Source organism: Crocodylus porosus, unplaced genomic scaffold (assembly GCF_001723895.1).
Source record: "Crocodylus porosus isolate Cpor-Errol unplaced genomic scaffold, CroPor_comp1, whole genome shotgun sequence".
NCBI classification, from domain to species: domain Eukaryota; kingdom Metazoa; phylum Chordata; order Crocodylia; family Crocodylidae; genus Crocodylus; species Crocodylus porosus.
The window spans coordinates 4594478-4618582 of NW_017728925.1; the positions used below are offsets into that span (position 1 = coordinate 4594478).

A 24105-nucleotide genomic window follows, 5' to 3' on the forward strand; every position below is an offset into this window, starting at 1 on the left:
GGTTACTATTGTTGCTGGCATTCTCAAGAGAAAGAGGTTTCTACTAGAAGACAGTTTTTTAACATTGAAATGAGATGCGGTGGCATAAATGAGATATGGTGGCTGGAAACTACCAGTAGAAGAACTCAGTCTAAACATGAGGTGCATGTTCCTTCCAGTGATTAACCCCTGCAACAACTTATCTATGCAAGTCGTAGATTTGCCATTAGCTTTTTAAAAGATAAGCGGTAGCTAACAGAAGATGTATGTTTGATGCAGAAAATATTAGTGGAGGTTCTATGTCCTGCTTATGTAGGAGATTAGATGAAGAAATATTCATAATGACCTGGAAGCTTAAAAATCATAGAATCATAGAAAATTAGGGTTGGAAGGGGTTTCAGGAGGTCATCAGTCCAAAGCCCTACTCAAAGCAGGACCACCCCAAATAGATCATCCCACCCAAGGCTTTGTTTAGCTGGGTCTTAAAAACCTCCAAGGATGGAGAGTCCACCACCTCTCTGGGTAACCTGTTCCAGTGTTTTACTACCCTGCTTGTAAGAAAATTCTTCCTAATATCTAACCTAAACTTCTCTTGCTGCAACTTTGTTCGGTCATCTGCCACCACTGAGAACAGTCAAGCTCCATCCTCTTTTGAACCCTCCTTCAGGTAGTTGAAAGCTGCTATTAAATCCCCCCTCAGTCTTCTCTCTCTAAATTAAATAAGCTCAGTTCCCTCAGTCTTTCCTCGTAAGTCATGTCCCTCAGCCCTCTCACCGTTTTTATTGCCCTCCGCAGGACTGTCTTGAATTTGTCCACATCCTTTCTATAGTGGGGGGCCCAAAACTGAAGACAGTACTCCAGATGTGGCCTCACCACTGCTGAATAGAGGGGAATAATCACACTCTTACTGATGCAATCCAGTATGCCATTACCTTTCTTTGCAACAAGGGCACACTGTTGGCTCATATTCAGCTTATTGTCCACTGTACCCCCTGTGGCAGAAGGCAACCTCTGCTTCTCCCCAAAAACTCTGCTCTGAGACAGTTTGGTTAAGATGGGCCCAGCAGAGGATATACACCTTACCCTATCTTCATAGGAAACCCGAGCTGGATACATTCATGAGTGACCGGGGAAACCTGCTCCCTCTGCCTACGTGACTGGCATCACATACCTGGGTGAGGGGCTTGGGCTCTCTGGGGAGCTAGAGACGGTCAGTCTGCCAAGCTACTAGTGATGCATTTCAAATTGGTTGGCTGACAGCCAACAGGTGCTGGCTTCCCTTGGACTGGCTAAATGAGGTCATAAGGGCTATATAAGTTAAGGACTGCCCAGGAAGAGGGGGCAGCAGCCATGAGGAAGACTCAAAGAGAGAGAAGAGCTGTACCATCTGAAACTTGCTGTCTCTCTCAAAACTCATGATCAAGGAACTGCCTGCCTCCAGAGGGAATTTCCACCTGTCTCTGGATGATACTTGTGAGTTAGCTACCTGAGATCTAACTAGATATATAGTTTGCAGTAACTCAGATGTGTGATCAAAGGCTACCCAGCCATGCCAGTTTGCTCTGTGGGATTTCTCTGATATTGCTCTACCCTGTACCCTATTCCAACCCTACCCTTTGTAACCAATAAAGTTCTCCTTTGTACCTAGCATGGGAGACTTATTGGGTGTGGGTGTGGATTATGCCTTGGAGTCCCCTTGGTTCAGCTGACTAAGGAAGACTACTACTTGTGCTTCTGACTGAGGGAAGCACCCCCAAGTGCTTGAAGTGAGTCAAGTACCCTTGAGGGCTACTATGTCTGTGTTACCCAGGGGAAACAGAGCCAGAATCAAGCCCAGCCCTGAGGGGTGGCATTTTTTACCCCAGGCTAGCGGGTATGTTCCAGAAAGGGGGTCGGCCAGATGTGAGGCACCCCCAGGGAGGCACTCAGAGCCTGGAAAGCAGTCAGGCACAGTGAGGTGGGCGACTCAATGCAGGAGCACCCCGTACTGGCCCGCCTCACCCCCCAGGTCCTTTTCTGTAGAGCCACTGCCCAGCTCGTACTGATGCACGGGATTGTTCCATCCCATGCTCCATCCTCCTACAAGACTTTGCACTTGTCCTTGTTGAACCTTATGAGATGTCTTTTGGCCCAATGCTCCCATTTGTCTAGGTCACTCTGAATCCTAGCCCTATCCTCCAGCGTATCTACTACTCCCCCAGCTTGGTGTCATCTGCAGACTTGCTGAGGTTGCACTCTATGCCATCTTCCAAGTCATTGATGAAGGCATTAAACAAAACTAGCCCCAGGACTGACCCCTGGGGCATTCTACTTGATACCAGCTGCCAACTAGACATTGAGCCATTGACTCATTGACCTTTGAACCCAATGCTTCAGCCAGTTTTCTGTTCATCTTACAGTCCATTCATCCAACCTGTACTTCCTTAGCTTGCCTGCGAGAATGCTGTAGGAGACTGTATCAAAAGCCTTGCTAAAATCAAGGTTCACCACATCCACTGGTCTCCCCGCATCCATAAAACCAGTCACCCTATCATAGAAGGCAACCAATTTGGTCAGGCATGACTTGCCCTTGGTGTTAATTCATGCTGACTGTTCCTAATCACCTTCTTCTCTTCCAAGTGCTCCTCAAGGATTGCTTGAGGATCTGCTCCATGATTTTTTACAGGGATTGAAGTGAGGCTGACTGGTCTATAGTTCCCTGGATCCTCCTATTTCCCTTTCTTCAGTATGGGCACTACGTTTGCCCTTTTCCAATCATCTGGGACCTCTCCTGATCACCATAAGTTTTCAAAGATGATGGCCAATGGGTCTGCAGTTGCATCAGCCAACTCCCTCAGCACCTTTGGGTGCATCCTGTTTGGCCCCATGTTCAGCTTTTTTAAATAGTCCCTAACTTGTTCCTTTGCCAGTGCTGGCTGCTCCTCACATTCTTCCTAAACTGTGCTGCCCAGTATAGTAGTCTGGGAGCTGACTCTGCCTGTGAAGACTGAGGAGAAGAAGGCATTGAGCACTTCAACCTTTTCTACATTCTCTGTCACAAGGTTGCCTTCCCCATTCAGTAAGGGACCCACACCAGGAAGTTGTCCATAACACTCTCCAAAAACTTGCTGGATTACCTTAACACTACTGTATTCCTCTCCCAGCAGGTGTCAGGGTTATTGAAGTCCCTCAGGAGAACCAGGGCTTGGTAGGGAAACTTCTGGAAGTTGTTTAAAAAAAACCTCATTCACCACTTCCTTCTGGTCTGGTGGTCTATAGCAGACCCCCACCACAACATCACTCATGTTGCTCTCACCTCTGACCTTAACCCAGAGACTTTCAGCAGGCCTATCTCCAGTTTCATACTGGAGCGCTGAGCGATCGTATGGCTCTTTTACATAAAGTCCAACTCCTCCTCCTCTTTTCCCCTGCTTGTCCTTCCTGAACAGTTTGTACCCATCCATGACAATGCTCCAGTCATGCAAGCTTCCACCAAGTTGCTGTTATTCCAGTCATGTCATAGTGCTGTGACTGTGCAAGGACTTCCAGTATTTCCTGCTTATTTCCCAGGCTCTGTGCATTCATGTACAGGCACCTGAAGTAGGGGTGTACAAAGCAGGCCCTATTCAATTCAGATTTGGCCCAAATCAGGGACAGTGATTCAATTCATTGATTTGGATCACTGTCTCTGATTCAATTTGGCTGAATCCGAATCTGAAGATTCGATGCTGATTTGGAGAATCAGCAATTTGGCCATAGACACAGCTTTAAAAGGTTTTTCTACGTACCTCAAGGTACCAGCACAGCTTGTGACCACTGCAATGCTGAGGTGCATGGAGCATCCCACAGGAGTGTGGGGGGCCCTCCATGTGCTCAGTGGCGAATGCAGAAGTGGACCAGAAGTACTGGATGGAGTGTCCCACAGAAGTGCAGGAAGGTCCCTAGTGAGTTTGGCAGCAGACCCGGAAGTGGACCAGAAGCACTTCTGTGTTTGCCGGGGAGCATGCTGGCCCTCCGCTCCCCACCCCCCTCTGGCTCAGCGATTGGCCATAGGGGGAACCTGGGTGCTCCCCAGACCCAGGAGGCACCAATCACCGAGCCGGGGGAGGGGTACGGGGGGGGGGCCCTCCAACATGCTCCCCGGTGGACCCAGATGTGGACTGGAAGTGCTTCTGGTCCACTTCTGGGTCTGCTGCCGAACACATTGGGGACCTCCCAGTGCTTCTGTGGGATGCTCCATCTGCCCCACCCTTGCAGCGCTCATGAACTGCCTGCTACCTAGAGGTATGTAGAAAAAACGTTTAAAGCTGTGTCTGTCCAAATCTCTCTGAATCAATTTGGAGGGTTCCAATTTGATTCGGAGAGATTAAAGGGTCCTCTGATTTGATTTGGATTTGGAGATTCAGCCAGCAAATCTGGCCAGATCTTTCCCAAATTGAGTCAGGGACTGAAGCTTCACACAGCCCTTGTAACTAGTTGATTGTCCTGATTTCTCAAAAAGAATGAGAACACCTCTGCTGTTGCCCCCTCCTGCTTGCTCTTTCTCCAGGTCATCCAGTCCCCCACTTACCTCAGGGCTTTGGTCTCCATCCCCCAGTGAACCTAGTTTAAAGCCCTCCTCACTAGGTTAGCAAGGCTGCCTGTGAAGATGCTCTTCCCTCTCTTCGTCAGGTGGATCCCATCTCTTCCCAGCAATACTTTTTCTTGGAACAACATCCCATGGTCAAAGAAGCTAAATCCTGCTGGTGATACCATTTGCACAGCCAGGTATTGATCTGCAGAATGCACCTGTTTATGCCCAGGCCCTTTCCCTTGACTGGAAATCTGTGAAAGAAGGACAGAAGACGAATGTACTGAAGAGACTGAACTCTTCTTTTCCCCCACTAGGTGACCTGGCAGTTGGACATTCCAGGAAGCCTTACCTTGCTGTTACTTGTACTGTCTTTCCCTTTAGCTGCTATTCCTCCTCAGGGAATACAGGGGGATTTCCCTCCTATCCACTATGGATAAGATCCTGACCTGCATCCTCCTGAACCACCTTTGTCCCATCGCTGAGGAGATGCTTCCAGTGCAGCTTCCAACCATCCTGGGGTACTGCGGACATGGTTTTTGTTGCCAGGCAGATCCAAGAAAAATGTCAGGAGCAAAATCAAGAACCTGCCTTCATTGACCTGACCAAGGCATTCAGTTCCTTAAATCGTGAAGCTCTGTGGACCATCCTCCAATGTCTTGCCTACCCTCTGATGTTTGTCACCATGCTGAGGCTCTTGCATGATGATATGACTGCCCCTCTCCTGAGTGGAAGATCTGAAACCAAGTCCTTCCACATCCGGACTGGGGTCAAACAAGGTTGTGTGATCACCCCCGTTCTGTCCACCATCTACGTGACCATCATCATCCACTTCATCTGAGATGATCTACCATCCAGCGTCAGTATCCAGTATCGACTGGACGGGAAGCGTTTCAATCTTGGGCACTTCCGGGCAAAAATGAAACTCACCACCAAGGACATCCTTGGCCTTCAGTTTGAGGACGATTGCTGCATGTTGGCTCACTCCGCACAGGATGTGCAAGTGACTTTAGATCTCTTCAATGCTTTGTATAAGAGACTTGGCCTGTCCTCGAACATCGCCAAGACAAAGGTTCTCCACCAACCCTCCCCAGGCCTGCTGGACATCCCTTGCGCTGTCTAGATGGGGAGGCTCTGCAGTATGTGGAGCACATTCCATATCTCAGCAGCCACCTCTCTCAACAGGCTGCCATTGATGAAGTCTAGTACCAGGTCAACTGCACCAGTGCTGCCTTCTTCAAGCTGCAACAAGGTGTCTTCAAAAACAGAGATCTTCAGAAGTTGATGAAGGTCCTGGTTTGCAAAGCTGTTGTGCTGACCACCCTCCTCTACTGCGGTGAAAGCTGGACCATCTACTGATGCCACATTAAGACCCTCAGTAGCTTTCACCAGTGGTGCTTATGACGAATCCTGGGATTCAAATGGGAGGACCACCAGACCGGTGCAAGTGTCCTCCATGAAGCTGCGTCCACCAGCATCTAAGTTTTGCTCTTGAGAAATCAACTTCAATGGATGGGTCACTGCATCTGGATGTCTGAGAACTGCCTCCTTCACCAGATTCTCTTTTCCCAGCTCTCCGTTGGCCAATGCTCAAAGGGCAGTGAAAGGAAGTGGTAAAAAGTCACACTCAAGGTCACCCTCAAGCATGGAGGCATTGACACCAATGGCTGGGAGCAAGCTGCTGACTGTTCAGTGTGGTGCCACCTGGTCCACCAAGGCGCGCACCATGTCAAGGCCCAGTGATTCAATACTGAGGTGGAACGGCAGCAGTGGAGGAAAGAGGAGACCAGACTGGGGCTGCAAATCCCACTTCCCCACACAACAACATGCCCCCTTTGCTGAAGAATGTGTGTATCCAGAATCGGGCTTCTCAGTCACCTGAGGACCCATCAAGCCTGATGGCCATCATCCTTGATTCCGAGGGACTGCCAATGACAGTTGATAGAGTTGACATTCTCTAGTGGAAGACACCCTGGCCTCAATATTATTCAAAAATGAAGTTTTAAAAGTGTAAAGATAAATGTTTTCTTCAAGTGCCTACTTTACACCTGAAAATATGAAACTCGATCTACATATTTTTGCCATAATGGTCTGAGAACTTATCTCTTCCTTTGTGTGTGCTGTAGTATGTGGAACCATATACATTATGCAGTTAATTTCTTGATGATATCATGTTTGCCTTTGAAGTAGAGATGAAGTTCCCTCTGGATATAAATATGCAACATTTGCAATTGAGAAAAAAGTCTTTCTTGAAGCAAGTATATTTGTTTATGTCAACTGAATATTCCAGCCAGTTTTGTCAGAGGAGGGAGGTTTAGACGTTTATGGGATTCCTTTCTTGGTCAGACTTTTCTGTATGGGCGAAGAGCAAAGAAACCTGTTAGCAGGATCCTCAGTGCCTGTTCCCAATGACATCAGATTTCAAGACAGTGCAGAAATGGAATTGAATCATTGGTGACTGACAAAAAAAGAGCCACTAACTACCTAATTCAAACATATGGGGCAAAAATATACCAGTGTGGCCTTTGCCAATAACACAAATTTTAAATTAAATTAGCTTGTTTATATCAAACTTTTTTTCCTTAAATTACATTACAAAATGCTTCTGTTTAAGGTAGATTAAATTAAATGTGGGGCCTGAATACCAGGAGGTCCAAACAAGAAATTGCATTTTCAATTATATGGGCAGGGCCATGTCAGAAAAAATCCTGTTTCTGATCTGTCAGCTGGAGAAGCTGATTCATTCTGAGTCAGTCTTTTGCGCTTGAGGACTTTGGTTCTTGGTTTTTTTCTTCATTCTTGAGTCCATCCTTTCTTGCTGCCCTGTACATTACCATGAAGTCTCATGGCCAGAACATCTAATACAGGGGTGGGCAATTATTTCAGCTGGAGTGCCACTTAACTCGTTTTAATGAGCTGTTGAGGGCTGCACGCACATAATCTTTTAGAAAATATAATTTTAACAAGTTATAGATTAAAAACAAGTCATACTAAAATATCCCCCCCATCTACTGTAATGTATTTTAATTTTATTTAAAAAAATATTTTTGCCCCATTTTGTTTTTTGAGTGGCATATATAGAGGCAATTGCATAATAGCTCAAAATATATCTAACTTGTGTATAGTGAGTGTGGGGGAGTATGGGGCGGGGTGTATGTGTGGGGGGGTGGCCATGTGCTAGATCCCAGGAGCTGGCTGGGGGTGAAGGGAGGGTGGGGGAGCAAGGGGTGCATGCAGCAGAGCTCACCAGGGCAGTGCAGATGCAGATACAATCCTCCCTCCCCGCCCATCCAGCCCACAGCTTTCCATGTGGGGATGAGCCTGGCCTACTCCCTCTTGGGGCAACCTGCATTTCCTGGAGGGGCTGCTTCCAGTGCAGTTGAATTGAGAACTGTGTGGCTTCCCCTGCCTTCAGCAGCATCTCCTCCTGATGCTGCTGTGACACTCTGGGTGTGGGGGAAATGGCAGCCAGGCAGCTCCGGCTCCAGCTCCTGGCTGCCTTCCACACACTCCGCCCACATGGCACAATGAACAGCCACCTGCAGGCAGCTGAATGGGGGATGGCAGCCAGCAGCTGGAGCTGGATCCCTGCGTCGTGGGGCAGGAGCCGCCCAGCTGCAGCTCCCCCACCTTACCTGATTGAGCATATGGTGCCCAGCATGAGTCCCCATGGCCACTGTTGCTTCCCTACACTGCCTGCTGCCTGGAGCAGTGAATGCATCGGGGCAGGAGAAGAAGCCTCTGGAGGCACGGGGAGCAGAGCAGTACCCAGGGGGCTGGGGCTGGAGCAGATGGGAATGTAGTGCAGGCTGCCTCAGGCAGGAACAGACAAGGCTCAGCCCCTTGTGCAGCACCATGGGGGCAGGCATGGGCAGATCCAATCAATTGGCAGGGACCCACCCTCAGGCCAATCAGTTGGTGGTCTGGATCTGTCCCGCAGGTCCTATTTTGCTAATAGTATGTGTTGGGATACGGTTACCATTATCGGTGCTGAACTCCATTCCAGATGTAAGGACCATCAACTCTGAAATGGTACATTGGTTTTTCTCCTTCTGGAGATGTGGGGTAGGCACTCATACTACTTGGATGTCTCCTTGTTTTCTACCAAATGTCATTGTTTATTTTCATTTACCTTAAGGAAGTTAATCTTTCTCTTTCACATATTGTTGTGGGTTGGCTGTTTGCATGCATGTAGGAGACACGATAGAATAATGCAACAAGTATTGGACTGGGACTTGGGAAGCCTACGTTGCATTCCCAGGTTTGCCAGTCACCTGCTGGGTGTTTTGGGGCAAATCAATTTTTAGTACTTCAGTTTTCCCACCTATAAAATGGGGATAATGTTATTGGTAAAGTGCTCTGAGTACTTGAAAGTGCTTTGCTGAAAAGCACTAGGTAAGAGGTAGGTATGCTACTATTATCTAAAACACAGAATAATCCCATACATAGCTCAAGTTTATCTTCTGTGCTGACCTTCTCTGTCTACTGTGGAACATAGCCATTCTTTGAATTTTACAGGTGAATCTGGTTCTCTTGCATGTAGTCATTTTATGGTACTAGCTAGAGGTAGGTGTAAGACAGGCAGATGCTACTCAGACATAACCTTTCCAATACAGCTCAGACCTCACTCACAAGGATTTTTGCTGTCCCCTCCTATTTTGGGACTGCTACCTCTGTCAGAGTCTCTGCTGTAATGTGGACCTAATTTTTCTGTAGGAATAAAGGAGTTCTATCAAACCTTAGGCCAGATCCTTTGGTCTGTTTGACTTCTGCTAAGTGCAGGATCTGTGGTGGGAGAGTAAAAGTGTTTTGAAGCTCCTTTTGTGTTTCTCTGATCCTGGAACCAGATATGAACCAGGATAATCAGCCCCTCAAGCAAGGTAGGGCATATCTACATGGCAAAATTCAGTGCTGTACTGAAATACTTAAGCTGGCTTTGGGACCAGAAGCAGTAGAGTTGCATCAGCTTGGTGATACTTTCAGTGAATTAGCTCTGCCTGGTCTGGACTAGTTCAAGTGTCTCTGTCTATCATTGTGTTGGGCACACACAGCATTAAAGCATTGTCAGAGCTGGTTCAGGTTATGCAGATGATAACAATCCCAGATCACTGGTGTGCTCTGTCTGCTTCTGTCAGTCCTGGGGTGGGGAAGAGATGACTTAACACCAGCAAGGATTTGCTTTTGCAGGTGAAATGTTTGTTTGCTTTGTTAAGTGCCTCTCCATCCACATCACTCCTCTCCCACAATACTGAGGGAACAGAGCAGATGCCAAGGAACTGGCCTTCAACCTATTTTTTGAACCTAGACCTCCAAAGGACCCAGAACTACTGTGCAAACTATTAGCTTTTATTTTGATTTTCCTACCATTTAACCAGGGCAGTGTTTCTCCTGAGGACTCTTTTCCGTGTCAGTGGAGTGTGTATTTGCTTAAATTTTCTATTTGAAAAGTATATATTCATTTTCTTTCTCTCACTCTGTCTCTCTTTTCAAGTGTGAAGTATTTACCCCTTAGGACCCCTTTAATTAAATTTCCATCAAACCCCTCTGTAGCCAAAGAGCTAGGCCCAGACGGTGTAATCAATACTGTCCCACTCTGTGCTGCAAATCTGTACTCTGCCACTGTGACAAGAACATTCCCTGAGGCTGCTCACTGAAGGGTTAATGCAAAACTGCTTTGTTGGATTTATAACTCACACCACACGTGCAGTGCCTGACAACTGTCTTTCATTTAGAGTTCAGAATCCTCTTTATTTTCTGATAATTGAAAACTGTATTTTTCAAAAGACACGCACAACACCATGAGATAGATGATGGCCAAACTAATTCACTAGTCTGTGTGTACAAGGCAAGGGAAGTGAGTCCAAGCTATGAAAGTAAAAAAAAAAAAAAAAAAGTCTTTTTAAATCAGATTATTTCAAAAAATGTGCAAACCAAGTTATCAGTTTATAAATACACCTTGTAAAGAGTCTAGCATTCAAATACTACCCATGCAGCTGCCATTCTGCATCCAAGAGCTAAAGAATCATGAAGCTCCCAGTGCCGTTGTACCCAGAAGAGTGTGTCTACAAAAATGACAGGCAGGTTAAAACTGAACGTAGATAGAGTTTCAGATCTACCCTCACCACTGAAGCATCTGGGTGCCTTCCAGTAGTGCCTTGAGCAATGTGATTAATCTTTTGATTTTTTGTCTCATCCTCTTCCCCAGGGGACAATAGTGTGTGTTGTATAGCGTTTTGTTTTGGTAGGGCTTTAGTCTTTGAGGCTTTTATTTTCTCAACATTTTATAGTTCTTCCTGCATAATGACCCCCAGATCCAACTTGCTCAATTTACAAAGCAACTGATAGCTTTTCTATAACTATAAGGCCTAGTCCGGGGCCTGAAAAATCCAGCTGCACCCGTACTGCCCCTTATATTGTCTTAATAATAATTAAATTAGACCTTTGTTGGCAACTCATCAGGCAAAAGGAAAACTAACTTACTCTCCCATAGCTGACTAGGTTGTGCAGCACTTGTGAACCTCTCAGCTTAGTACTACTAGTAAGTTTGGCATCTCTGAACACACACAGGGAAGCAATTCTACTGAGAAAGGAGGAAGCATGTTTACAAAGGGCAAATGGAAAAATGTATATTAATTCAATTTTCAAATGTTCCTATCCCATTTAAACACCCAAGTCTCACTGACTTTCAGAGGGCTTTCAGCTTTTTGAGTGACCTGGTTTGTTGTCCTTGTGGGGAAGTTAGGGTACAGTGATTTACAGGAAATAACTACTCCCCAGTGACGACTCTAGGCCGTACTAAATGCAAGGTAGCTTGCTCCAGTTTAGTATCCACTAGTAATGTCCACACAGGGAATTTGCACAAGAGTGGATGCATCTACACAAGATGCTAAGAGAGCAGTAGACTAATTCAATTGTGCATTAGGACTTCACGGTGAAAACCATGCTAATGTGCAGTAGATTAGTCTACTGAGCATTAGTGTCACATAAAAGATATGTGCCTGCACTATTGTTCTGTACTGCCAGTTACAGTGCATTAGGTTACACACATGCTAACCTTAATGTGCCATAATTTCAGCACATTAATGCACATATAGACATGCCCAGTAAGTATTACCTGTAAATACTAGCTTACTATACACCAGCCTTCCCAAGTGGACAAACCCTACATGATTAAAAACATTTGGGTGGAAGTCAGTGAAACTTATGTGCTGAAATGACATGGATTTTTTTTTTTAATGGACTCTGTGTACATGCTATCAATACTTATGATTACAAGATTGAGTAACTGCATCAAAACACCCATTTGGAAGGGCAGTTGGCTAGTCTGTATAAGTTTACCAAGCAGCTGTAACCAGAAGAGTGACTCTGTAAATGTGACAGACAAGTTCTGTTACAGTCTATAGAGAGTAAATGCTATAGATGCAATAAATTTGAGTTGGTCTAATAAAAGATATCAGATTTACCCAAAGAAACTTGTCTGCACATGGGAGCAATTAAAATTCTTTATGAACACCATTAATCCAAAATCTCCTTCTCAAATTCCCTTTAAAGAGGTTGTCGTTATTTCTTACAGCAAACTTCCAATACTAGAACTTAAAATGCTTCCATGTGTGTCATGCATGATGAGCATCCCATACACATGCAGAGAAACTATTACATGAACTATGCTGAATTAGTTTACTTCCCCTTTGCAGAAATGACAGCTTTGTGCTGCTAAGTGACAGTCTGTGTCTTAGCCTAGCTAAACCTCAGTAATTGATTCACAGCCTCTTTTGCTGGTTTCTAGATTTTGCAGAGTTTGTATTCCTGGGTCTGTTCCTTACTGAGATGTCCTTGAAGATGTACGGACTGGGGCCAAGAAATTATTTCCACTCCTCATTCAACTGCTTTGACTTTGGGGTAAGCTGACATCAGCTTCACAGGCTAACTGTGAGTGTAAACTTTCTTTATTGAACAATGGGTGATTGATGGTGATGGTGGGAGGCCAAAGGTGAATCAGTTACTATTCTTTGACTGCCTTTTGTAAATCGGGTACAGCAACACACAATAAGAAAACTTACTAATCACAAAAGCACATCTAAATAAACTTGCAGTAAATATTTTCCTTTTAAGAAGCCTGATAAGGAGAACTAGCTTCCTGTATAAATTATGTAGTAGAAGATCACAGGGATATTTTCATCAGCAGTATCAGTAAATGCTCTGGTTACTGTGAGATAACCTGCATTTTAAATGGAGAGAGTTTCTTTTTAAAATATTTCCCCTTTTTCTGTTCCCTACCATGCAATCAATCAGACACTTGCCACTCAAAATAGTTGGTGGTGATTTTCAATTTTGAGTTCTCAGTGCTAAACACACAAACCCATAACCAGGCGTCACTAATAAAAGTAGTAGCATTTGGGGGAGCTGCTGAGCATATGACAATGATTTAAAGACTGGTGCACTGCACCTGTAAAAATCAAGCCCTTGTTTGGGTGTCTAAATTATTTTGGATGGATTTTAATGCTTGTCTTCAACCACTACAATTTAAAAGTTCAGGAAATAAATACCCAATGATTGGGACAATTTGAGTAGGGTTTTGAAACTATCACGTGGTATAGAAGGAGAGTCATGAATTTAGTCCCCCAGCAAAAAAATCGTACATATTTAACAAAATCTACAGTGGTCTACACTGCTTGCAACAGTTACTGAAGTTTTGGGGGCAATTACTGAAGAATACTTCATGTTCTTTATGATGTTGGGGAATAGTTAGTTAATCATTTATGAAAGCAGTTTTTATTGTTTACTCCTCCTTTATTTACAATTAAATGTAGGGCCTGATTTAACACTGGCTGACCCTCACTGTATTTACACTAGTACAAAACTGTAGAAGTGCACTGACAAATCCAGCTCAGATTCCCCTCCATCTAGTAATCTACTGCTTCACCCCTGATGCCAGTACAGAAAGATACAGTGATATCTGAATGAGTACCTGGTTATGCAGGATGCAGTCATTGCTGTGCAACATGCCACAGTTGCTCAGTACTTATGATGACAGAGAGTATAACACTCAGATCCTTGTGTTTCAAAGCCAGAGGTCCTGTCCCCCTTCAGCTAAAAGGTAATCTTGGTTACATATGAACAGTATAAAATCCATGACCCATAGTTAATCCATTTTGATTCCAGTAAAGACAAATCTGTGCTGGCAACTTTTGCTTGTTAAGTTGGGCTAAATTGGCTTCACAGGGGTTCACACAACTTCTGTCATATTTAATGAGAATTGTGTACCTAAATCCAAACCCAGGATCTGTCTGCAATATTTCCTGTCTTGTACACTAACCCTGAAACTCAAGGTGCAATTGCCATTCTCTCCACAATCATGGGCTAGGGACAGACATTACACATAAACCAGTTTAAGTGATCAGAAGCTGGTTTAAACCTGTAACAGAACAGATGTGCACGGCACATAAACCATTTTGAAAAAGGCTGAAACTGGTTTGAGATAAACTGGTTTGACTCAAATCCATTAAGTCTGATACTACATTGAATGACTGAATGTAGTATCAGTCTTAATGGATTTGGGTCAAACCAGTTTATGCAATGCCTTTCCCAGACCCCTCCCTGGTTTAAGTTAAACCAGGTTCCCCCAGCATGCTCTCTGGGCTGGGCGGGGCTCTCTGGCTGGAGCTCTGGCAGAGAATGCAGGTGTCTGCCTGGCTTCCCCCTGCTCCTCCCCTCCCCTCACAAATCCTTGCTAAGCAGGGATCCCCCATCCCCTTTGCCTTACACAGACACCTCTCAGCATTAGCTAGCAGAGCACATGCTGGCAACGGTCCGTGCTGTGGGAGACTAGACAAAGGGAGACAGGACAGGCTTAGGGCTCTTTGGAGCTAATCAACACTCCTCCCCCAGCTCAACACTGTAGAAGGGAAAGGAGGGCTGCTCTAGCACCTCCTGGCCTCTAGCCTGAGCCACTGCAGGCATGTGCCTACATTTTGTCAGTCCAGGGGGGGATGTCTGTACAGTTACAAACTGATTAAGTCTAGGCAGGGTTGACTAACCTGCAAAGGTTGAATCAGTTAAGCCTCAGCCTTTTTGAATGTCTGTCCCTACCGTCTGTGTCCGTTTAGGGTGGGAGGAGATGACCTAGGGCATCTCACGTCTTTTTGTCAGTTCTCCTGGGTGATGGTCTTTAGACTTGTGCACACTGATAATGGTTCCCTTTCCCCATTGACTGACTATTTCTTCACTGCTTTCAGAATCTCAGAATTGTGCTATTAGATCTCATTTTGCCTTTGGCAAGTGCACCCCCTCCCTGTCCTCCAGATTAATCATCATAGCTGACATTACAACTTGGCATTCTTAGCAAGGAAACCAAGGATGTATTAGGCTAGTGATTTGGTCCTAGAAGTTCTTTGTAGAACTAAATGAGGCACTCTCAGGGTAAGTCTGTGTAAGGCATCAGGTGTGTCATCACTCTCATGTGAAAAACTTTGCTCTGCAGGGCCTGTGATCCATTACCTTTCACTGCTTCTTCAAGGAAGAGGAAAATAAACCTTAGTCAAGCATAATATCTATTTTGAATTCTAGGGATCATTCAGGATACACAGTGCTTAGGACTAGAGTTGCAGATACAGCTTCACAGTTCTGCAGCAGCAAACTGCAGCAGAAATGATTCTGGGTGCAATATTGCATCTATAGTCACTAGCGCACATAATATAAAAGGTGCAATATTGCACCTGCAGTCACTAGTACCCATAAGGTAAAGATATCTGTGTCATCCCTTTGGGGCATAATTCATGAAGGTTATCTAAACTAAAGACACCAGGTCCTTGTCTGAATCTGAAAAATAGAAGACCTGACAAAAAAACCGTGGTCAAGGACACACATTGTGGCTGAGATTTTCAAAGACAGCTAAAGAATATGACACCCAACTACCATTGAAAATAAATGGGAGTTAAATACCCAGCAACCTGACTGTTTTGGAAATCCTAGGTGGGGTGAGCTGTGCCAAGAAAATTAGTTAGATTTTTAAGACTTATAATTAGGCATTTGATTTCTTTGCTTCATTTTTGCCTTATATTCCATCCTAGTGAAAGGTGCTCTATTCACAAAAGAGGGACTGCACCATAAGGTCAGGCTGTCTCTCATGATATCTGCTAGTTTCCCCTTCATGTATTTAAAAAAACTCATTATTATTCACAATGCTGCATCCACAAGGAAGAGACCTTGTACCTGATCTTCAGGGACAGATGATTTAGGAATTTTATATTAAACACAGAACAAATCCACCAGGCCCATCTGCTTTCCTTCATGCCTTACTCAGTGTAGCATTGGTTATAAGCTCTGCAGACTGCAAGTCCCCTAAGGGAGGCGGGGCTGATCTTTTTCTAATTCTTCTTCTAAAGGAGAACCTACTGGGAGCCTATATCTAGCTGTGTGTCTTCCCCTCACCCACCTTCCCTCCCCAAATTAATTCAGTTTCTTCAGCCTCTTTGGAAAAACACACAATTCTCTAGTTTGACAAACCATTGGGATGAAACAGTTCAAATGCAAAACAGAAAAGCAACAAAACAGAAAGGCATTGGCCCTGTGAGAAATAGCCCCTGAGGGTCTTTTGTGGAATTACTCCCAAGAGGTCATTTTAATATGGCACAAAAATTAACTATGAGTTTGCAACTCAGATCTGAAGGAAGTTATTTACTGATACAAAATGGATCCCTGAGACTGATACATTATAAAGGAGCGGAGACTTTCTTAAATCCTTTGATTAATTCTTCTAATGGTAGCAAGTGGATGAGTGATTGGGAATATACAATGCCCTTTTGTTTGTAGGACTTCTTGAACCAAGGAATTATTGGGTGGCATTTCCCTTTCCCTTCACCTAAACCAGTTTTAGCTTATCAGCAGACTTATATTGTGCTAAAAGGGACCTGGAATTTTGTATCCAAATGGAGTGTCCAGACTGTTGACAATCTCATACCATTGCTCAGAGTGTAGTACAGGTACAGGTTTTTTGTCTGTTCATCATGGTTTTCCATAAAACTCCATGGATTTGGTATAACAACCCTCCCTCTTCCCCCCCCCCCCAAAAAAAAAAAGAGAAATTGCGAAGAAATGTCCATATTCTCTTACCATTTAAGCAGTGACCAAATTACTTTTACTGGATTTACTTGAATATAAAATGACCCCCAATAATTAGATACTATATAAGGAAAATGTATAAATTTGTTATAATTTTTCAGGTATAGAATCTAATTATTGGAGGTTTGCTTTGGATTAATCCCCCTCCAACTGCTACAGCACAGAAAATAAATTGGGCGGGGGGTGCTCACTTATCCTCTGCACCCTACCCTACAATTCCTTCCTCCTTCCTTACTGTTACACCCTGCTCTCGCTAGGCACACGGTAGTGAGGTCCAAATTTGAAAACACTGAACTTGAAATAAACATACTTGTAGTAATTTGTATATAAAAAAAAATGATTGCAGATACCCATAGACTTGGTTCCTCTGGAACTCTTGCATTTTAACTTTCTGGAAATGGCTGCAAATTTTAGTACAGGTACTCCATAAACACACTTTTAAGCAGCACTTTTTTACCAACTTTTATGAAATGCAAAATATATACTTTTAAAATCTTGTTTCCAAGGCCAGATCAGTTCTGAATTAAGTGCAATCCTTTACTGGCCTCTCAGCCTTCTAGAACCTGCATAGTATATGAGTTGTTATGACAGCCTCTGATGAGCTGCTGGTCTGATCTGGGTGGGCTGCAGCTGAAATGGGGAGAGCCTTGGCTCTGAGCTCTCAGTACAGTGGCCAGTGCACCAGAGCTGGAGATAGTGCTCCTGGAACAGTGTGGCTATGGATTTTGCACCCTTTCAGGCTGGACTGTAGAATTACAAAGCTAAAGCTATTGTCTCTGAGAGTTTAGGGTTTTTCTTGCTAATTCCCTGAGTATGCAAACTGTATTGGCAGTCCCCATTAGAATCCCATCAGACTTCAAAATCTATCTCTCTTTCAGTCCCTGGGGAACCCAAGCCATGGCTGGCTGAACAACTGTTTTTCCTTCTTAAAATGTATTATTCTTGCAGGTGATTGTGGGGAGTATTTTTGAAGTTATCTGGGCTGCAGTGAAGCCTGGTACCTCATTTGGCATCAGTGTATTGAGGGCTCTTCGACTGCTGAGGATTTTCAAAGTAACCAAGTAAGTGTGGGATTCCATTTACTCCCTTTGGATATTTAACGCAGTGTGAATATTCACATAATTACCATATAAGCAGCAGTGTTCCCTGCTTGCCTTGCATACTTACAGAGCCATTGAGAATATTGGTCAATGTTGCTGTCTCAGGCTGCCTTGTTCCAGCATGTCTGATGCAAGTCTTAACACAATCTGTGGCTAGCATACTGGGCCATCAGTGCTACAGCTATGCAGGCCATACTGACTAAGATACCCTACTACTGTAGGATGAGATTAAGTTGAACTGATGCCATAGCAAAGGCACTTGCATTGCCACTGCCTTAGAGGAATGTCCTGAGGCCCATAGTTTCCAAGTAAAACTTGGTGGCCAAAGCTTTTCACTTGTTCTTTCTTGAGTGTCCAATTAACGTTCATTGGAATGAACCACACACCTCTTGGGGAATGTATTAATCTATTTAGAACAACATGTGCAGGCTGTTAGAATTGTTACTATAAAATTAATTGTTATAATTACTTCAAATATTTGGGTGGTCATGCTGGTTTGGTTTTTTTCATCAAATGAATTTACTCATCCCTTCTTTTTAATTATCTATTTGTTTTAGCAGAAGGAGAACAAAGGGATTTACAAAGGGAAATCTAGTTTTTTTAACTTGGTCAGATTCTGAACTTGGATGCTTAAATTAGCCAACTGGCATATATAAAATTACCATTGAAGTACCTGTATATTTCTCTGGTCATTCATGTGCACAGTTCTGATATCCTTTAGGCCATGGGTGGGCAAAATGCGGCCCGGGGGCCAGATGCAGCCTGCCAGGCCATTCTATCCGGCCCACGGGGCCCCTAAAAATGTAGAAAATTAATATTTATCTGCCCTGGGCTGCCTGTCATGCAGCCCTTGATGGCTTGCCAAAACTCAGTAGGCAGCCTTCTGCCCAAAATAATTGCCCACCCCTGCTTTAGGCCATGTAGGATTAGCTGAATTAACATATATTGGTCACTTTGTAGAAACAATTTTTAAATACAAGTGTCTGAGGAACTCCAGACTTTCATACATTGTCAGATGATCAAGAGACCAGGAAAAAAAAAATCTTAAAATTATAAGCAGACATGTCCAGAAGGTACTTAGTCAAACCAAATTTTTGATAGCCTGTAGGTGAATGATTCCACCTGTCTTAATAAAGTTGTAGCAATTAATTACCAGCAATGAAGTTAGCCCAAGCCCACAAGAGTTTATAAACTTTTTTGGACTCCATGTAGTGCTTTCTTTTAAGAGTTTTAAATCTATTTATAAGTTAAGATGATATTTCTGCTATCTTTCACCAGCTTTGAACAATTGAATATTTCAGCTAAAGGTATGATTTTATACAGCCAAGACAAGAAGTCAGTAGAATCATTTCACATATTACCAGAAAGTCAGATACCCTGCTGTCTTGCAGCATACTGGCTGAAATCAATGTAAAAAATCCCACTAGCTCAATTGAAGCTAGGATCTCACTCAGTACCTTAAAAATTGCTGCCTAGGAGCATAGACCGTTCTCTGTGTAGGTACAGGACCTCTTGGATTGGTTGACGTTTCTGGTACACAGTCTGGTGTCTGACTGGCCATGTTGATGAGGAGGCACTTCCCAGGTCCAGCACAGCTGGCTGCAGGATAGTTTAAAAAGTTAAAAGGGAAAGAGGTACAAAGACTGCGTTACTTCTGTCCAGTTCTCATTACAGTTTCTCCCATGAAAGCAGCTTCACCCTGTGCAAATTCTTTCCTCTTTCTCTAGCTTTGACTGCAGACTTTCTCTGATGCATCCCACCCTTGGATTTTTGCCTCTCATTCCTTCAGCAGAAGGCAAAGGCATGCCACCCTGCTTTGAATAATTGGGGGTATTAAGCTTTTTGATTCAGAGGCCTATTCCTCCGCTTAGCACAAGCAAGGAAGATTGCAAAAGGCAGAGCAACATGATGGTTAGAAAGTTAAATTACAGCAGGCTGAAAAGGTCACAGCAGGATGGCACATCACTACAATGAGTGGGAATACAGCCGAAGAGGCATTGAAATTCAGAGAGAGGAAGATGAGAAAATAGCTCAACATAATTTCCTCCTTGTCATGACAGAACTGTAATGGTAACTGGCAACTGTAGAAATTTAACTCCTAGTTAGAGCCTGGGGGTCTATAATCAGCCATGGAGGGGTGCTGAAATAACTGATGTGTGCTGAGGCGTTTTCAGGATAACCTGGCACCTGTCCTATATCTCAGGTTAACTGAGATATAGCAGCTTGGGCATTGCACCAAGTTTCGCTTGGTTCATGTCGGTGCAAAGAGACTGCGGAAGGTCCCACGGAGTGCTTCCTAAACCACCTCTCTCCTTCATGTAAAATCAGTTCATCCCTTTTTACTATCAAAACCTGGCCAGGCTCAGTTTCAGCTGCTTGAGTTGTAGAGGCTCTGAGTCTATGAAGTTCTCCCAAAAATCCACGCTGCTGGCTGTATGCGACAACCCACTTCTTGGAGACACAGTGGGGATGGATGAAGCACAGATGCAGGTTCCTGTTGTGTGGACAGTTAATAGTGTGACTACTCAGATCTATTTATGTTCACTTCTGTTCACCTTTGGCACTTGTGAGACTTGCACTGGTGCAACTCTCAGAGCCACATGATGGGACAGAAGGTGGTCCTTTTTCCCTAGGAAAAGAATGGGAAACCTGAAACTGAGAAAAGACCTGGAAGAGCAGGTGAAACAGAGTCATTATGAGCGTTTATGGAAGCCAGCTTCCCCTGGGGGAGCTGCTCACAGGTGCCGAAGAAGGGCAGGAGATGAATCCATGGGCACCATTTATCCTCACATACAAGCAGCTGCTCTGCAGTGAGGGCTCCAGATCCCAAGCCTCCCCCAGACCCCAGCTGAAGGAGGTGCAGGACAGAATTGCTGGGCAAGTTGCCATAGATACTGGGCTCCATATGGTAGCTTTCAGGTCTAGATTAGGGCGGCAACAGAAGTAATTGGACAAAAAGAGTTGGGAGAGATACGAAAAAAAAAAATCCTGCTGAGGATCCTCTACTGATCAGAAAGCCTTTCACAGTCAGCATATAAAATGGCTCTAAATGACCATTTCGCAATGTCTGCTCTAACCGTGTTGTTTCTCAAGCCTGTCTGTCTAACAGGAGATTGTTAAAAGGAACTTATGCTTTAATAGCTCTTTCTGCATTTTCTGATTCATTAGTTTTCCTAATATAAATGCTCCCTGCTTCTTCTCAGCAGGACAATAAAACAAAGAGAAAGTGCCACTTCTGAGCACCCTCTCAGGACCTCCATTATGTAGTGTGCCTCTCCGCTCTGTGCGTGTGTGCATGCACGTGTACGCTAAGGGTTGTAAGGGAGGGGAGCAGTGGTGGAGGGCTCGGAGGGGTAAGAACAGATTGAGCAGCAGTTTCTGGTCAGGTGGAACTTCACATGTGCAGGTCAGCTCTCAGTCTAGGTAGTCTTCCTTCCTCCCCTTTGACTTCTTATCCAGACTGCACGGTTTTGATGCAGTGAAGTTAATGCTCAGTCATGGGGTGCCTAAACAGAATGGGTAATCCCCCATAAACGCACTTGCCGTATGTGTAAATGCCTACTTCCAAAACCAGTTTAAGTGCTCCAACGTGGGATTTTGAGACCTGTGATAATTGGGCTCAGTTCATTAAACAAACAAATGCAAGTTCAAGTTTAAACCGTGTACAAAAGGGCCTAATGGCTGACTGACTGGCTGGGGGTTCAGGCTCTTATGGGAGTGAGCCATTCAATCCTGGCTTCTGTCTTAGAGAAATGGATTGTTTACAGTCACCTGATTCGTTCTCACCTTCACATCATAGACAAAACCCTTGTTCGTGATATGCCCAGCAGTTGAAATGCATGCTACAGGACATGACAATACACGGAAGTATATGTTATATAGAACAAATTAAGGGGGGTAACCTCCAAAAACTCTGTTTTAGAGGATTTAAAGCAAGATTGGACAAAGTGCTGGGGAATTTGCTGTTTGTCACAGTTTTCCAGTGGAAGGCATACACTCAAGGTGACCAGATAGGTGTTTTCAATCACTGACTTCTTGGATTCTATACATGATTTTGAATGGGCTGTAGTATGCCATCTGTTGGCATCATACCAGTTGGAGAGTTTGACCCAAATGAGTTTAAGGCTTTCTAATTTAGACCGTCTCCCACTGCAAATCTATCATCACTGTTCATCACTTCTTTGTATAGGGGATAAATTACTTTAATCTTTCCAGAGGAAGGTGCCTAACTCGGTAACACCATTTGTTTTTTGCTTTGATTTACAATGTAGATATTGGAACTCCCTGAGAAACCTGGTGGTGTCCTTGCTGAACTCCATGAAATCCATCATCAGTTTGCTCTTCCTGCTGTTCCTGTTCATCGTCGTGTTTGCTTTGCTGGGGATGCAGCTCTTTGGAGGACAGTAAGTTAAGCGATTACTCCTTTAACAATCATTGAATAGCATACCTAATGTTAAAACACTGGCCCTTGGCAAAAGGCCCAGGAGGGACAAAATGGCTCGGAGTATTTGTAATGGGATACAGAATCTTTTGAATCTAGATTGATTTTGTCTGTTCTCTGGCTTACAAGAAACGAGTTGCCAGTTTCGGTCTCCTAAATGAACAGCAGTGCAGACAGAAGTTTATTGAAGATGCTACGTTTTGAAACATCTTCATCCGAACCCTTATGCAATAAGGGTTCAGATTTTTGCAGGATTGGGCCCTTTTAAAGAGCTTTGTAGCCATGCACTTCTGTTTGGTCATGGCTGTAGAGTGCTTTCAGTGGTCAGATCACGAGAAAACTATCACTTCTGTCTGTACCCCAGGTGTTCACAGTACAAAAGCAACTGCCAGAATGGGTCAAGATAGGTGAACTACTCACTGATAAGTTCTCCTTTATGAAGTAAATGTTTAGGCTGAGTAATAGAATGGTGTGGGAAAACTTGCATTGCTGCTGACAGGGCTGTATGTGGTTTGTGGCTAGGTGGAGGACTTCACACACACACTTAAGGGCTGTTGACTTAGCATCTTGAAATAGGAATGCATTCCTTTTCCTTTTTTTAAGAAAAAAGAAAGTATAATGAGCATTAGGTTAACTTTACCAGGTGATTGCATTTGAGTCTTATGCAATGTAGACCTCCTGGATAGTGCACTGGATTGGAACTTGGGAGATCTGGGTTCTGGCCCAGGTTTGACCAGTGACTTGCAGGCTGACCTTGAGCAAATCACTTTACCTCTCTGTATCCACCTGTAAAATGGAATTAAGGATGCTTAACTCTCTTTTAAGAGACTTTTGAATAGAGACTACTATGGTATTAATTTTGTTTCTGGGTACCACAGTCCAGTAAGTATTGCGGCATTATTCCATAATCTGGAGGCAAGTACATCGTAGCAACTTCTCCTCTGAGGAGCAAGAGAATTCTTTCAGTGATGACTAAAGCTAAATACTTTTTCTCATGTGGAATGTTTGCATACTGAAAAATAGGGTTTTCTCAAACCTGAATTTTTTAATTAGGAAAATATAATTTTTTATGAAAAAATTCTGTTTTCCGTTAAGAAATGTAAAAAAAAAAAAAAGAAAGAAATTCAGTTTCAAACAGAACTTTTGAAACAAAGGACACTTCTTATTCCCTTTCAATATAAACTATCATTTAATTAACGCCCCCCCACCCACCTTAAAATAACAGTTATGTTGAAATGTTGGTTCAGAACTTTATTTGGAATTTTGACATTTCACATTTGAAACTTTCTGGACTTTTTTGTGCCACAAATGTTACAATATTTTCCCATTTTCATTTGAAATGGAAACTAATTTCAAAAGGCCAACATTTCTGTGGCACAAACATCTGTTCATTCAAGAGCTGTACTAAATATATAGCAAGTGGACTATTAACATCCTTTTGAATCTGACTACATTATTACTGCCATGTAAAACAAATATTGTCTCTTACTAAGGTTTTAGAATATCATGAGATGAGTAAAAATGTATTTTCCCCTGCATTTTTTTTTTTTACTTATTTTGTGCTACTCCTTAGGTTTAATTTTCAAGATGAAACACCTACCACAAACTTTGATACTTTTCCTGCTGCCATCCTCACTGTGTTTCAGGTAAAGCTGCCTCTTTTATTGTGTATGCACTTGAAGGACACCTCCCTGAAATCTTTGTTCCATTCAAACAGAGATGTCTCATTAAGGTATTTGGAATAGGAAGGTGGGAACTAAGTTTTGTTTGCCCATGGTCTGCTGCTCCTTAGAGAAGAATATCTATCTCTTGGATAATATATTGTTACCAGTAAAATCACCCATTAATCTAATAATCAAGAATTCTTTTACTGTAAAAATCTGTGTAAACCAGCAGTTCTACTGAACGTTCGAAGG

The 24105-nt window shown here is 43.7% G+C and overlaps 1 protein-coding gene across 4 annotated transcripts in view; it reads left to right on the top strand.

The window, feature by feature from the left end:
* CACNA1B (calcium voltage-gated channel subunit alpha1 B) overlaps window positions 1–24105 on the top strand; it is a 475064-nt gene that overhangs the window by 296575 nt on the left and 154384 nt on the right. For all 4 annotated transcript variants that reach the window (XM_019540610.1, XM_019540607.1, XM_019540608.1 and 1 more), the window contains 4 exons: window positions 12315–12427; window positions 17597–17709; window positions 22020–22151; window positions 23763–23835. In XM_019540610.1, coding sequence (XP_019396155.1) covers window positions 12315–12427; window positions 17597–17709; window positions 22020–22151; window positions 23763–23835 — 431 coding nt within the window. The remainder of the gene's footprint in view (window positions 1–12314; window positions 12428–17596; window positions 17710–22019; window positions 22152–23762; window positions 23836–24105) is intronic.